The sequence below is a fragment of the Apis florea genome, unplaced genomic scaffold (genome assembly GCF_048593485.1).
Source record: "Apis florea isolate Af1SG1 unplaced genomic scaffold, ASM4859348v1 contig_3803_pilon, whole genome shotgun sequence".
NCBI classification, from domain to species: Eukaryota; Metazoa; Arthropoda; class Insecta; order Hymenoptera; family Apidae; genus Apis; species Apis florea.
The window spans coordinates 1,066,935-1,084,781 of NW_028256864.1; the positions used below are offsets into that span (position 1 = coordinate 1,066,935).

The following is a 17,847-nucleotide window of genomic DNA, read 5'->3' on the forward strand; positions in this document are numbered from 1 at the left end:
AAGGATTTTGAAAAGGATGATCCATCACGACGCTCTGACGGATCTCGCACAAAGAACACCTGCCTAACCGACGTTTCTCTTTTTCATCTCCGTCCTGAGAGATATCGAGATAGAGTGGGAAAGAAATAAGCATCGCTAAATTCGGATTTGTCGTGTATGTTTCTTCGAGGAAAATATTCTTTCGTTGTTGTTATTCTAGAAATGTATTTCTTTCATAAAATGAATAGAAAGTAACCTCACTTATTAGGATATTTACGCTTTTCATATTTGGAACAAATATGTGGATTTCAAAAATATCCTTCTTTGTCCTTTGTTGTATAAGGGAAATCGGTAAAAAAAAAGAAATATAACTTTCTTATTATATCTTATATACAGAGAATTAATATCCTATCATTTCATACAAAATATGTAAATAATTGTATAATTCTATAGTATAAAATTAAGAATTAACTTCTGAATAAATGCATATTATTTAGATGGTAATGGGATAAGATAGTTATCTTATTTTAATAAATACAATGTTAACACGTGAACAAATCAATTCTATTTGATGAAGAATCATGCCATCCAGTTTGAGCGTTTATTTTTTTCACTCTTTTAAAGAAGAAACTATTAACTATAATATGCATTGTATATAATATACATTTTGTGATTAAACTCTGACGATCCAGTTTCATATTTTGATATAATTTCATGATATTATGGAATGTAATTATAAAATACACAAATTACAAAGAAAATCATTATGGTAAGTTAACTTAATCTTATTCCCGCCATCTTTATATATGGTTATGATGATCATTTAGGTTATGAGGATATGCAGAGTGTTAATATATTCGTGAGCCACTTTCGGATGGTGGTAATTCTAGAGACCAAAGCAAACACAAAAATTGGCAAAATATCGATTAAGTTATTTATTTATTAAGTTATAAGTGATTGAAGTTTACAACGAAGCGAGACGTGTACGGAGTTAATCTATATTCTATCTTGCATCATCATTTCACTCTTACGTTCCTATTTCATCCAACGCGAAAAAAGAAATTGCAATCAAACTTAAAAATTCTAAATTGCTTATAATTTGATAAATAAGATTCAATCGTTATTTTTTACGTATTAACAATATTTTATTATAAACATCGCTCTAGAATATCGATCTTCCAAAGATGTCCCGCGTATTAACATCACCATAACATCGAAATAAAATTGAAATATCGAATTCATTTTAAAGCAATATTGATCATTCTATTTTCATCATGCTTTAATTATCTTGTACAAAGATGGCATAACAAAAAAAGTTGATGTGTGTATAGTATCCAAAAAAAATGATATTCGCCATCTTACTTACTACTTCTTAATCCTACCATTTATATACAGGCTGTTCCATTTAATACAAAATTAATCTCGAAAGATTAATCTTCTCAAAAAAATATTTTAAAATTTGCTTCAAAGAAGCACATATAAAAATATCTTATAAAAAATTTTTTTTACAAATCGAACAGTGGCGAAGATTTCAAAGTCAACTTCATTTTTTAAACGTAACCATGTAATTTTAAATGCATTACTCGATTTATCTGAGCATTTTTTATAAAAAAAAAAAAAAAATATTAATTCATTTACTTCGAAAAATTTATTGATTATAGAGATAATCAAATTAAATAAAAAAATTTAAAGGAGATGTCATCATTATCAATGATCGGTATTAGTTTTAATAAGACAATCGTCGATAGACAGCTAGAAACGAACACACACATTTTCACACTTTGTTGGTCACCACTTTCGATTGAAATATATGCATTAATCGACCAATAAGGAAAATTTTATTTTTATCCATCCACTAGCAAAAGAATCGTCCTATTGAACCAATTTTTGAGCCAATTTTTCTTAAAATATTTTTTTTAGATAATTTCAATTCTTCGAGAGATTCTTATTTGAATGTATCCAATTGAAAATGAAACACCCTATACAACCATTAGATTATTAGATAAACGAAAAAGAAGAAACCATTATACACATATAACGGTATCTTAACAATCTACATTTTGCTAATTTACCTCGCAAACTATCATTTCGCAGCAATGATCGTATCAATAGATGCATTGAGCAATAAGTAAATAGCTTAGCTCTAGCTTAAATCTAACGGTGCATTCATAGTATCTCAAATTATATGGTTAAATATACAATTCTCTCAATAATAAACTGTGTGTCAAAACGATTTTTTAACAAATCTATTTAGAAACTGTGATTGTAATATAATCATAAGATGCCGATATGAGATAAAATCAAAAAAAAAAAAGAAAATCGAACAAAACGATATATTTTCTTTCGATTCGATCGAAAGAAAGATTTAAATTAAAAAAAAAAAAAAAAAGAAAAAATGGAAGGAGGAAAAAGACAAACTACCAATTCCTTCGTGGCCGTGAAATATTTTCCGTGAAATATTCTTCTTGTAACAGACACTTAACCCGCAAGCCTGCGGTCTGCGACATCTTGCATCAGGTCTCGGGTCGGTATAAATTCAATATCTTTTGCCTGTCTTCTTGGCCCATCGGGCGAAAGTCGACGATACGAAAGAGGCTCGTCTCTTTCTCCTAGGGGCGAGTAACGACGAGGTAGAGAAAAGTAAAGCGAGCCAGCCTGTTGCAGAAAGCTAGTGACCGCAGTAGAAACTTCGATGGCTTCTCTTTGGCCATCGATGTTCGATACCTGCCTCGTTTTTTTCTCTCTCTCTTCTTTTTCTATATTACTTTCCTTTTCTCCCTTTTTCCCCCCCTATCCCCTTTTATTCACCTTTTGGTTTTAATTGCATCCGTCAATAGAGGAGAAAAAACAGGAGAGGGCGCATAGGAAAGAGAGATCATCCTTTTTTTTTTTTGTTCTATAATTTCCACGATTTTTTCATAATATTTTCATTATTCGTAAAGTGTTCTCGCCGGTGTTAATCGACGAAATATATTTTTTTCGTATCACGTGTGTCATCATCTTTCGCGTCAAAATCTTAAAATGTGATTTAAGTGATCGACCCAGATGAGATATTAATAAAACAGAACGTAGAGAAAAAAATGATCATTCATCGTAAATATACGCGCAATCATTTTAAAATTAGATTTATAAAAAAAATTAAACTCTCAATTTTAACTCTTCTTGGTTTTCAATACAATCTTATTTTATAATTATGAACGTTAATTTATTTCGAATTATAACCAAATCTATTTCACATTTTTCATTATCTATTTCATACTTTTTTGCTTAATATCAGTATTCCCTCGTAAGCTGTTCCTATTTATTATAATTTTTAATTCATAGAAAAATTAACATTTACTAGTGAACATTTATTAATCCCTTGATATAAAATTTAATTCACACTTTACAAAATACACAAATTATATATTTAATTTTTCTTGTATATGGGGATTATATATTCCTACTGTTACAATAATTTGTCATTGTACTTTGATACATTAAATTAATAATAAAAATTCATAATAAATATATTTGTATTTAATTTAAAAGTAATTTGGATATAAAGAATTAAATTTATCTTAAGGAAAAAATAGTAGATAGAAAAAAATATTAAAGAATATGATACAATTACATATCAAATATTAAAGAAAAAAATTACAATTAAAATGTTAATACGTTAACGCTAGTTTTACAGAAAAAAAAATTTGTCCGTGTAATCCCAGTTTCGATTTCAAATTAACAAAACAAGACACTTTAATTCAATAAAGAATTATTTTCGTGTGCACGCGATATACAAATCTTGTGTATTCAAATCAAGTTCAAATATATTACTAATTGAATTTAATTCGCATAAAAGAAAGAACTCTTATCAATTTTTGCATTTTTTTAATAAATTTTTCTTTCAACAAATTTCATTCATCGTGTGCATAATTATAACGACGTGTCGTAAATGCCAACCGCGGAAAAGTTACAATCCAATCAGATCATAAAGTTATTAATGGATCTTAATAATTAAAAGAATCGTATTTAATAATCGGTTAGCGGAGAACACAGGTTGAAATAATACACCTCGAAAAAAGATCATATCCTAAAATTAGATGTATCTTGCGCGTAAAGAACAACTGGTTAGGGCTACTTGAATTTCCTAATTTAATACATTTACTATACGCTGACCTGTCCGGTCATAAATTAGTATGTTTATCACAGAGAGAGGAGAGTGTCGCGGGAGAATTTAACGTCACCACTCACGAGTTAATCGTACGGTAACTCGATATATCTTGAATCTTATATATATATATATATATATGTATATATATGTATATACAGTTACGCACGGTTTCGCGTAGAATTCCTTTCATGATGCTCGCTCGCAGTATGCGAAAAGCCCGCGGTTGTGCCCGCGCGCGTACGCCGACCAACATATCACTCGTAATAAAGATACATACTTACAACGCGGACCAAGTGTGTAACTGGTTGCGCGGACGGTTACATAAGAGAAGCTGCCGCGATCTGGACCCGTCCGTGCATAAAGAATGCTCATTAATACGCGTTACGTTGTTGTCCGCCGATGATCGTTGTATTTTATTACACTCGGTTCCCCGTCGACCGCCCCAACACACACGCCTCGCCTCGGTTTAATCTCATCCTCGGAAAATTACGGGCAAAAATCTACGTGAAATATCAACGGCGCAAGATCGAGGGGGTATCGGTGATCATCGTTTCATTTTTGATATCTCGAATTACAAATTCGAAAAATTTTTTTTTTTTTCCTTTTCCCTTCTCGTCTGCGATTGTTGTATCACGCGTCTTCCCTTTCTTCGAGAAGAACAACGATCACGACGGGTCAAGATCGAGATTCAAAGATTCTCCCTTTTGACAAATCGAATTCCTCTTCGTTCGAGTGAATTTCGGCGATATTTCCCATATTTCCTTCCACCGATTATTAATGAAACGTCGCTCGTTAATTTATGTTTATTCTACGTCTTATGTAGGAGATACCAGGAGAAGACCGTTTCTTTCTTTCTTTTTTTCGGATTATTTTTCCACCATATTTCACATAGTACCGCGTGCCCTACAAGGGGGCGCAAACGTTTGCATTGGGCGCGACAAAAAGTTATAAATGATCGAAAGACAAGTTAACCCGAACGTAAGCGCGAGTATTCATCGGCAAGGCTGCTTTGACGTAGACATATCTACGGTGAAGTGAAGCCCGTTTACGGATGGACCGTTCGGTGTCGTGCCACTCGAGAGAAAACAAAGCTATTAGTCGTAAGAACCGTAGATATATATCTTATTGTCTCCAGCCGCTAGACGGAATTACAGTCTACCCTTTAACTTACCCGTACCCTATGGGAATCCATTCGAAGAATCGTTATTAACCCAACGGAGAAGTCTCATGGGTTGTGTGACTCGTATAGGGACATCGTTCGCTAAACAACCACGAACGCCATATGTATTTCTATACGAGAAACTCTCCGGCTAAACTCTTGTTCTTCTCTTTCTGCGGTTTCAACTTCTATCCTTTGGCGTAAAAGCTGTTACTACTTCGAAATTTGTTCGAGTAAAGCCTCGTCCACACCGAGGGACGTCCTTGGTCCGAAAGTTCGCCAATATGCGTGTAGAAAGAAAAAGAAATGGAAAACTATCGAACAATTGTCGATATGTACCTTGTCGGTATTGGAAACAATCTTCTTAGAGAAACTAAACTAAACAAACGACAGTTCTGAGAATGTTTGTAAAAATCATTTCGAAATTTTATTATAAAAATACTCCAAGTATAATTTTATTATACTCGGAGAAACAAAGAGAAAAGAAATAATGAATTTACGTACGTTTCATTTGCACGTTTGTTTTCTTCATCATTTATCCGCAGAAGATATCGTCTTTTATATATACCAACGGATGATAAAGTAGTTATTAAATATAGAATTTACCTCGACTTTGTATTTCGTCCTCTATTTGAAAACTTATCCCTGTACATAGAGAACGTACGCAGTGTGTTTGCGAACACATGTCTGCGGACAATTGTCTCTCGGTCTGGACTGGAAGGCTTTTAGAAGGTCCAAAAAAAAAAAAAAAAGAAAATGATACGCCGGCGTGGCTGTCGCGGCAAAAGTTAGCCGGTTAAGGAATTCGTCGTATATATGTGTATACAAGAACCCAAATCTTGTTCGATAAAAATAGTAGAATGAACGCAAACGATCGAGCTAATGCACCTCCATTTACTAAATATCTCTATCTCGTCAGACACCGCGAGCCAAAAAAAGCATACGAAAAGAGAGAGGAGAAAGAGAAAGAGAGAGAGAGAGAGAGAGAGAGATAGCATAGGGAGAATTATTAATAGATATATATCTTATTGTCCCCGATGGGGATATACACAGAATTCCGTGGCTTTAAAGTCCACCTTCTCGTCCCCGTTCTCATCGTTTTCCTCCTGCCCGTTCGTCGTCCTCGTCGTTGTCGTCGTGGTCTATGGGGGCCCCCACGAAGATACGTTATTAATCGAGCGATGTCAGTGGTTCGACCCCTCATAGAGAACCCATAGGACCCCGTTCGATAAAAGGGACAACGAGGCAGAGGAGGTATATATATATATATATATATAGGAAGGAGGACCCCGAGCGTGGTTCGGTATTGGCTCGAAGGTGAACAACAAGGAGGGACATATAGAGGGACTCGCACGAGTCCTGAGAAAAGACAGAAGCGTGTGAGAGAAGAAAAAGGGAGAGTGAAGGGAGAAAGAAGGGAGACAGAGGAAACGGAGAAGAAAGGAAGACTACCACGGCGACGACGACGACGACGACAACGAGGAGGACGAAGAAGTGGAAGAAGCAAGGAAGAAGAAGAAGACGAAGAAGAAGAAGAAGAAGAAGAAGAAAGGAGAGGGGGCGTGGGGCATAGCAGGGTGAAGGGGGCAACAGAAGAATGGGACTCACTTCGTGCATGACCCAAAGAAACCCCCGCTGAGCGACTCGATCCGATCCGCTGATCCCCGACCGCGCTGACGCAGATACCATCTTTCCTTGCACTCCGAATGCTCTCTCCGGGCGTTTCTTACCGCCCATATACCTCGCCCCTCTCTTCTCCCGCGACCGGCCAGCAAAGAAGAGGGAATATTCTATCCGAGACAGCTATATGACCGCACTGATTTGTCTGCTTATTGTTGCCGTCCCCGTCTTCTCGTTCCCCGATCGTGACGATGACGCGACCGTCCACCCGATATCCCTTTCCGCGAAATTTCGCTGTTCGACTTCTCGAATCGGTCCAAGACAGATCTGCGGAAGAATAGATAAAACGGATAAAGTTGTTTATCAGTTCGACAGTTTGTCGAAAAATAAATGATGATCTTTCTTAACGCGTATAAGCGTGTTTAAGCGAGCGTGCGAGTTATATTTCGAGGAACAGGCTCGATTTTATTTTTTTTAACCTGTAGTAGCTGTCGATAGCTGGGAAACGATAATTAACGACACGGCGTGGAGGATTTTTCTAGAGGCTTGCCGGTCGAGGAGGTCTAGGCTCGTTCGATTCGGGGATTTAGCATAAATTTAAGGTTTTCTGTGTATCTGCGTATTCGCATCGAGCATCGTTAGAGAGGATAGGAATGACCAAGGAATATCGGTGTTTTCGATCTTTGCCAATAACGAGGACGTCGATGTCCGTCGCGCCTTTGAATTTTAATGACAAACGAACGAACAGGGCCAGGAGTCGTAACGATTAATTGTATTCGTGTTCGAGCTACTTAAAGAAGGCAGCCACGAGATCCGGTACTGGAAAATAATTAAAAAGTCAAATTTATTCATACGCGTGTCACGCTGAAATCGGCCGGTTCAACACTGTTGCGAGACAGCGACCGACTATTGTTTCGTCATTTCGAAACACGTCCCTCCGCGGCGGGCCTAAACATTTTAGGCCAATAATCGATGGCGCGCACTTTGTCAATGACGGCCGAACTCCGACTAATTACCAAGAAGATCGATGCGTTCCACCATTCCACGGATTACATAAGCTCGAAGATCATCTATATACGCGCTTCCATATTTAGTATTCTTCGACAGTGCCCTGTCTGAGATCAGGCGTCAGTTATGAAGCGAGCCCCTTCGTGGGTAGAATTACGAAAACGGTCGAAGATATCGGTCACTCGGAATTTCATTTCCATGATTCGTTTCGTTAAAACGAAAATTTAGATTCGAAGAGGAGGGGAAAAGAAAAGAAAAGAAAGGAGGAAAGGTATTTCGGTAGCGATTCTCTCTTCTCACGGTATGCGCAACGCATATACGTCAAAACGTGTTTCTATGTTGAATATAAAGTCTCGTACAGTTAATACCACGATAAATTTTTCCACGATTCCGCGAGAGTGACTGTTTATCGATCGAAAAGATGTAGCCACCAGCTGGAGCGATGCTTTTCCAATAGTGCCACCGTTGTTCCTTCGACCGCCGTTTCGATACACTGGCTTCTGGTAGTCACATAAACCTTGGCCGCTGACGTGACTGAGAATTTAATGAAATGAGACATGCACAAGTCGGATCGAAAAACTAACTTTCTCACGATTCTTCGCATGCATACCGTGACTTCGTCGCAACAACGGCTCGTAGATTTATATTGATTGCACATAATTATATCCTGGTGACTGACAAAACTTCTACAGTCTCGTTCTCTCTCTCTCTCTCTCTCTCTCTCTTTATTTTTTCGATTTATCCGTCATATTAAAACTTCGCTAATCATCTTGAGAGACATCTTCTATCGATTAGAAACTGCTTACCGATCGTTCAATGATCCCTTTCAATATTCCTCGTATCTCAATTAATTAACTCACGTTAAAAACAAGAATGATCCGTGACAAGGCGAAGTTGCGAACGACTTCTTAACCCCTTAATATAAAATCTCTACTCTCCACTCTATCCCTATACAGCGGGTACAGCGTGTAATTACGAGCAATTCTTAGGATCGAACAAAAATTTTTAATTACAGGTTCGCGTGACGGTTCTAGACAAGAATGACGTGGCACCGACCTGGGGAACCGGCACCTGGAAATTCAAAATCTCCGAGGAGGCGCCACCTAACACCGTTGTCACGGTCCTGAAAGCGTTCGATCCGGATACCATCGGAACCTTGACTTACACCCTGGTACCGCATCATTGTCCGGGGCCCGCCGATCCGGCCAGCCAAGATTTGGCCCGAGACGAGGCCCAATGCCAGTTCAGGCTTCACCCGACCACGGGACAACTGACACTCGCGGAGGCCCTTGACAGAGAGACCAGAGAAAAATATGTCCTGAAAGTTCGAGCCGATGATGGATTGCAACACACGGACATCGCGTTAACCATTCAGGTACCTTTCGTTTCCATATATCATCCTTTTGACTCGCCGTAATTTTTTATCCAAACATCCTACTTTATAATTAGGAAATCTTTTTTTCTTTTTTTTTTTTTTTTCTTTTAACGCAATTAATTCCATCGAGCGTGTCTTCGTCCATCGAGTGAGTTAACATTCGCCTCGACGCGATAAGTTTACGCGATATTTAAAATTTAAACGGGATATCCTCTTTCCAAAAGAAAAAGAAAAGGAAAGAAGAGTACATCGGTCGCCTTCTCGCGAGTCCCGTTGCAGCTCGATTCCCCGATAATTATAGCGGGGGATGCTACTGTAACCTTGATCAATTGTGATCTACCGTCCCGTTATTCGATCATTATGGAATCGATCCCGTACAATTTTCGCGGACATCGAGTTCCAACATCGAGTCCCTTCAACAGCAATCTTCGTTGCGTTGGCCAACCGAAACGATTCGTGGCGATAAAAAACGCAAAGAGGGGCGGCCAGACATTTAACGAAGGTTAGATGAAACAGTGTGGTGGCGACAGAAAGGTGGAGGGGAAAGGAGGCACGGGATAGCCAAGGATCCCTCGGAGACAATCGCAAAAATTATCCTTATGACGTGCAATGGCTGGAATTCTTTTAAGGTTTTCGCTGCCCGCCGTCCGCTATTCTATCCGAGTCTCTTAAAGGCAAAAGGAATGCCAGTCCCGATCATAGCTCGGCTCTTTGGGGCTCCATGAAAGAGGCCCGCTGCCGACAGTTGCGGAATCTGCCCCTTCTGGCCCCTTATATCCCTTCCATCCTCTCCCCGACCTCGGAAGAGTTTCTCTCCTTCGACCTCCTCCTCCTCCTCCTCCTCCCTCCCCAGTAAAGAATCACTCCCTCCTCCCTTTTTCTTCCTCCTCCTTTCGTCCTCCTTCTCTCCTTCCTTCTCACCTCCACCTCGATCCTCCTCCTCCTCCTCCTTCTTCTTCTTCTTCACCTTCTTTTCTTCTTCTTCTTCTTCTTCTTCTTCCTTCTCCTCCTCTTCTTCCTCTCCTTCTTTCACCCATCCAGTCGGTCATCGCGATCTCTACTCCGCTTTCGGCTCTCCCCTCGTCATCCACCGCGTCTCGGGGCAACCGTCACTTTTTGCAAACGTCTCCGAACCCTCCTTAATCAAACCGTGCCCACCTCCGCTTGATTCTTTTATACCGCGCCACCGCGTGTCGATCCCTCTCCCGAAGTTGGAAACCTATTCACCGGGCGCACCCGGTGACTTTTCGCCCAGGATCGAGATCATCCTCCATTCTATTCGGATAGGATCGGGCCGAGGACTATTCACGCGATAAATTCCAATCGTTCCCCAATATTCCCTTCCTTCGGCCGAACTTGTTTCGCGGATGAACGAATCGGAGATCGAGCTGATCGGGTGATGACTATTTTTTCAATTTCATCCTTAAAGTCGGTCGAACAAGTTTCTCTTCTTTTTTTTTTTTTTTTTTTTTTTTTTTGGTAATTTTTATCCCTTTGGCAAACGTATTATTCGATTTTCACTCCTCTCGAGACCATTAAACCAACATTTCCCGTTTGATTTCACGTTGGCAACGATCGGATCGAGCGTCCATAGAATTTATTCTGAAAAAACATTCTTCAAATTCCTCCCGTTCGACTCGTCTCGAGATTCATCGCCACCGTAAAAACAACAGGAAACTTTCCTCCGTGGAGCGGCGCGGTTCGAAGGTGAAGCGAGCTCGCGACTGCTTGTCTCGAGCTTTGATTGAAATATGTTTATTCAGGAACGACGTTGAGCACAATCGAAAGGGAACAGGAAGCGTTAGCTCTGATTCTGAATTGTTTATCCTGACCCGTTACCTTTCTTCTCCCCTCGATCAAATGGCCGGCAATTCTTCGAACGGGATGAATCAAGTATGATCAAGAATAACATCGATTATTCTTCCTATCTTTCCACGCGCATACTCCTTCCCCCCGTATAAAAATACAAAAGATATCTTTTGGGGGACTAAAAAATCGATCCGTATTTTATTTGGTCCAATGTATCAGCATATCTTTGACGCAACACTTGAATTCGTTTCATTTTCTCTGCTTAATTTTTTCCCATGTATAATATTCGATAAATAGTTAATAATTTTTTAGAAAAATAGATTATTATAGAAAAAAACGAATGCGAACTTGGGAACATAATCATTTTATTTTTTGACGTAAGAAAAATTTCAGCAATAGCGATAAATAAAAAAAATCAAGTGAAAAATTTTGAGAAATTTTATATGGAATACGCTGTGGAAAAGTAAATATTATGGATCTTGCACAATGATTTTTTTTACTTTTTTTAAATAAAGGAAATTCGAATAATAATATGAAACACTATTAATTTTAAGTAATAAAATTACAATTTATGAAACTATGTTAATAAATTGTTTATTAATAAAAATATTCTATTAATGTACAAGCATAATTAAAAATGGATTTCAAATAAACAATCAAACGAACAATTTTATTGTTTTGCGATAACATATGCAAATTATGCTTTCTGAATCTGCATGCATAATCATAATTAACACGATAGACAATGTAAATATCTTTAAAATTTTAATTATACTACTATGAATCAAGTATTTCATATATTTCTAACAATTTCACTTTCTTTTGTCATATCATAATCGAAAAACCGAATATTTCAAATCTTCATATACTAAATATGAATTGTTATTGCAACTTATCTTTTCTTTTTCTTTAAAAATCACAAAATAAACTAATTAATAAACTAATTGGAAACTTTCTATTGCGATGAAATATTATTATTAGAAAAGAAAGATAATTACCAAAAACAATTGCTTGGACGAATGTTTCAGTTATGATAATATTTAATCAGATTTATCGATATTTTACGCAGATCAAAAACTTGATATCTTTCTAGATCCTATCTCATATTCGTTTTTATTATGTCTCGATAATTTGATTGTGCATATTAAATATAAATTGCTGATAAAAACAATTCGATATTACTTTCTTAGATTCAGGATAAAAATGTACCATGAATAATTCGACTTTAATGAAACTTAATTTTAATTTAAATAATCTTATCTAAAATAGTATCTTTATATAGTAATGAGTTTTATTATCTATTAAATAAATTGAAATTGAAATAATAGTTATCTAAGGACTATCTTCTATTGGATTGGAAAATAATGTCTATTTTATGACAACAAAATAAATTAATTTATTGACATTCGCGCACACATTTTAAGTAATCTATTACTAAGTTTTTTTTTTATTAAATTTAGTATATATATTGATTCTATATATATATATATAAATTAATTTTATTATTCATTTTATGTTTAATGGCGACTTTAAACTGAGCTTTATTTAATAGAGTATTTCATAATAAACGATGTTGCAATAAAAGAATAATATAGCGAACAGTTTTTTTTTCCATTAAATCGAAATTTAAATATAATAAATTAAATTTTTTATATTAAATTTTATATCCTCTTTTGAAATCATTATATTAGATAGGCAATAACTGTACATATAAACTATATCAATGTACGTACAAACAAACTTTTAAAATAATCATTACCATTAATAAATGTACACTATAATTCGACATATAATGTACTATAATACGAGAACATTTACATTTACATTTCATTTAAATTCACGTAATGCAAACTTAACTTGACTGAAAATAAATGTCTTACGTCCAATTGTTGTAACGATTCAATTAACATTAATTTTTAAATTTAGACAAGAATAGTATATTTCGTAACTACAAAGTACGTCTTAACTTTCATAAATGGATTTATCATATAAGGAGCGTACACACGAGGAGTCGTTTATAAAATTGTTTATCCGACGAGGATCAGAATGTTACGTAACTTTTCCACCAAGCATAAACCAGCCAGAAAATAAATCGATCGATCAAACCGAAAGAAACCGTTGAATTTTACAGGTGACCGATACAAACGACAACGCGCCAACATTCCAGAACACCGCGTATTCCTTCGACGTTCCGGAGAACATGCCGAGAGGAAGTCGAATAGGTCAAGTCGTTGCGACGGACGCAGACGCGGATGGCCCCAATAGTCAACTGAGCTATACCCTGATTTCTGACTGGGCCAACGACGTTTTTTCTCTGAATCCTAGCACCGGTGTGTTCACGCTCACCGCCAGCCTCGACTACGAACAGGTTCGTACCGTACAAGCACTTGTCGATCGTCCAGGGACGGCGATTTAGAAAGCGTGTAAAATGATTTGCGGAAGACCATTCAGACGCGCGGATATGTCGCTTTCACACGGAATTATGGGATGCGGCTGTTATTCTTAAAACGACCGTTTCCATTTCAAAGATATGTCGTGTCGTCAGAAACACAGAAGGGAGGCTGTGATGCCTTCATTTTCGTTTCAAACAAACGATTCGAAATTTTGTTACGGTCGAACGAGAAATTATTAATGATTTTTCAATTCGTTTTGTCACGATTGAACAAAGAATTAACGATACAACCGTACAAACTTTGAAACCCTCAAAACATGAAATCTTCGAAATGTTTTGCCATTTTTTGCGATTCGAAAATCTGGAAAGTCGCGTAAAGAATGAAACTCGTATAACTTAGAAAAAAATACGAATTTATTTCTATTTATAATTAATAATAATAATAATAATCCAATTGAATTCGTTCAAATTCATTTTAATTAGTACGCTTCTATTATAATCTATTATTATTGACTGAATACGAGCTAAATTTTATAATAATTCGAGAAATTTGTGAAAACCTTTTTTCGAGAAAATTTGGAAATTTTTTTAAATCTAAATTTATCAAACTGACTTGAACGGACAGACATAGAGTATAGAACATCGAATAACGTAGTTCACGGGGAACAATTCCTTTCTTATCGCGAATTTACAGAATAGGATTTTTAGCAGCACGATCAACGCGAGAAGTCCACATACGGTAAAACGCATAGTTGCTCGAGGCAACGATTATAACCATGAACACGCCTCTACATTTAAGCTTGAACGCACCTATTATATTAGCTTTCGGCTATGCTAGAATTTAGGGTTTAGCGTTAACAGTCCGACAGATCGATCAACAGACGTTTTCAAATTGGCGGTCTGATCCTTCAGAGACAAGCCATATTTATTTCAAGACACGAGTGAGTGTATATACGTTCATTTTGTCCATCGTTGATCTTGCTTTTCAATTACAAGTGGATACTTTGTTCTTTGGACATGAAGACGCGATGACGTCGTTTTTCTTTCTTCCTTTTTTTTTTCTGCGTTAGAGAATAATTTTTAAAATTAAAATTTAAAGAAAACAAAAATGTTGACAAAAAATAAACAATTTATCACGGATTACATTTTGAACTGTTTTATATACAAGAATCATTGTATTGTTTCGTGTAATGAAAATTCGATGTGAAACCTTTAATGTCTTTAATAGACATTTTTTTTTTTATTAATGAAACAGGAAAAAACTTTCAAAGAAGCAATACTTTTGCCAGCAATCTTTTCAATTTCCCTTAAAAATTATCACTGATGAATCTGCTGCTTCTCTTGCTGCAATCGTAATGGTACATTTACAACCATTAATTATATATTCGCAGTTTATTACACGGCGTTACACGTGTATACATATAATATCACCTAATACAGTAGAGTTTCGGCGAGAAGAAGTAGAACGAGCATAGACGCGAAGAAGCGCTACTTAGAGAAAGAGCAGTTTATAGAACCTTTCATCATCGTAATGCCTTTCCAGATATAGGGCGGGATCGTTCGAGAGCGTTGGTTCACAGTTGTTGGGTCGGAAAGATCTGAGACGCATTGGAAACGGAGAAACAACACGTTGCTTCCACGAAGCTCGTATTAGTCCTTGCAAAATTGTTGGGCTCGCTACCCGTAACGAAGCCCGATGCAAGCGAAAATGTTCGAGCGAAAGAAAAAAAATCTCCCTTAAAAACCTCGGCCGGGAGACAATTGTTCTCCGAATCGTTCTTGCAACTCTTATTTCTTTCTTCCATCTCTTATTAACCACGATCCTCGACTTTATTATCGATCGATCAATCGAGAAATCCTCCCCTCGATCGTTTTCGCAGGTGCAACACTACATCCTGGTGGTTCAGGCGACAGACGGGGGAATCCCGGCGCTTTCCTCGACGGTGACCGTCTACTGCAACGTGGTTGACTTGAACGACAACGCGCCGATCTTCGAGGCGGGGCCACACGCGGTTGATATCGTCGAGAATACGACGATCGGCACCCCAATCCTATCTGTGACCGCCCAGGACCTCGACTCCGGAGATAACGGGAGGGTAATTTACGCTGTCGCCGGCGGTGACGAGAATGGTGACTTCGGAGTGGCACCGAACGGCACCCTTTTCACTCGAAAGTTGCTCGACAGAGAACAAAAGCCACTTTACAATTTGGTCCTCAGCGCCACGGATAGCCCTCCGCCACCGGGCCTCCCTTTGTCCTCCACCGTACAGGTTTGTTCGTTTCCTCTATAACGAGCGTATGTCGCGCGTTTCCTTTTTATGCAAACTTAAGAAATTCTATTGAAAGCTTAGATTGTTTTATTTATTTTTTTTTTTTTTTTTTTTTTTTTTTTCTATTGAAGAACCAAGAAGGTTTCTTTGTTTTGTGATAGAAAAATGTAATACGATGGAATAAAACTGCGCGCGGTGTTGTTTCGCAAACAAGCATCAACCACGTGGCGATCTTTCCAAGCTTCGATACAGCATTATAGCGAATATATCTCGTATTTTGCAAATATCTCGAAAATTAAGATCGACTGTCAATTATATCCATGAAGATACCACACGTCAACAAGATTGATTGAAATTATTTGTTCAATATTTTTATACTTGTAATTACTGTTTATATTGTTAAATACGGCGAGAAAGTTATTATTTAATGAATAAAAAAATGTATTATTTGGTTTTTTTTTTCTATCATAAAAGCAACAAAATTTTTTTCTTGGCCATATTTCTTAATTGTGTTGAATCATTGAAACGTTATGATTTTACGTCGTTTAATTTAAAAAGAATATAATACTTGTTGAAAAATAATTTTTAATTTCACAATATATTTCACAAGAGCATTAATTTTATGCACGTAAGACTTAACAATCTCTAAGAGAAAGAAGCTATTGAAAGATGTTTTCAATTCCTTAAATTGCTTCTTTGTTAAAAAGTTGTCAAACGAGTGAAAAAAAAAAAAGCAATTGATGAAAAATCGAGAAAATATGAAAGATGAAATGAAACTTCAATTTCTTTGAGTTTTGTATGATACTTGTTACTTGTAGTTTAATTATTGTATAAAAAAACTTTTTCTGTATATATTAATCAAAATAATTGTCATTCTTTAATTTTTATAGAATAGATTCTTAATTATAATTGACTTATTTGCATCAAATATAAATTACGAATAAAATGAGGATCTAACTATAACTAGTCGTAGCATTAAAGTCAAATATAAGCAAAATTAAATAGAAATTTCAGAATGTTTTTAAAATTGAATCGCAACGAAAATAATATTATCTATTATAATTAAACATTTAAGAAAAAAAAATGTTGCATTATCTAACGAAGAAGTAAAAAGTAATTTTTAACATATCAAATTATTTAAAATATATTACTCTGATTTTTAAAATAGAATCGATTGAATCAAATAAACTATTCTTTTTTCTTTTTTTTTTTTTTTTTTTTGAATATTCAAATAATCACCAATTTTAAATGAACAACGTTTTTATTTTTTAACACCTTTTAATAATAATTTTGTTGCTTCGTTATTATTTTATCGTTATTTTATTACGCTGTATAAAGCATAGACATCAAAATTGTATCGGTATTCGAATATTTTAATAATTAATCGTCGACATTTGTCCGATCGATAGGTGACCGTAGTGTTATTGGATGTGAACGACATGTCGCCCGAGTTCATATCACCGACCAAGATTTCGATAATAGAGAACGCGCCAAGTAATACAGTGGTGATGGCCATTAAAGCCGTGGACAGGGACGAAGGACGGAACGGATACGTAGAGTACTCCCTCGAGGACACAACGCTTCCCTTCACCGTTGGACCCGTAGATGGACTATTGCGCGTATCTGGCTCGTTGGATCGCGAATTAAGGTCAAACTACACCTTGGAAGTAACCGCGAAAGACCGCGGTGAACCACCGAGATCGTCCTCGACCACGGTCACTGTCACGGTCCTCGACAAGAACGATAATTCGCCCGTGTTCGATCCGCGACAGTATTCAGCCACCGTGGCTGAAAACGCAAGTATCGGGGCCAGTGTACTCCAGGTTCGTTGCATTTAATATCTCTTTTTCTCTTTTTTTCTTTTTTCCCCCTTCCCCGCGATAAATATACTACACTATATATACCCGCGAACGAGGTTTCATCGCAAAAGAGGCTGCCATAAAATCGAGATTACACGAGCACTTACGTCACGCTAATTAAATCGCAATGAGTGTGTTCTTCGAGTGAACAGGCTTGCAACTGAACCGTGAAGGAAACACTTTAACAAGGCTCGAGGAGAGCCTTTTTAAAGACCGTTGAACGGTA

The 17,847-nt window shown here is 36.7% G+C and overlaps 1 protein-coding gene across 1 annotated transcript in view; it reads left to right on the forward strand.

The window, feature by feature from the left end:
• Positions 1-17,847, forward strand: part of ft (cadherin-related tumor suppressor fat) — an 80,032-nt gene that overhangs the window by 46,954 nt on the left and 15,231 nt on the right. The window contains exons 2-5 of the mRNA XM_086916930.1: positions 8,932-9,291; positions 13,232-13,468; positions 15,373-15,762; positions 17,172-17,585. Of these exons, the coding sequence (XP_086773056.1) occupies positions 8,932-9,291; positions 13,232-13,468; positions 15,373-15,762; positions 17,172-17,585 (1,401 nt within the window). The remainder of the gene's footprint in view (positions 1-8,931; positions 9,292-13,231; positions 13,469-15,372; positions 15,763-17,171; positions 17,586-17,847) is intronic.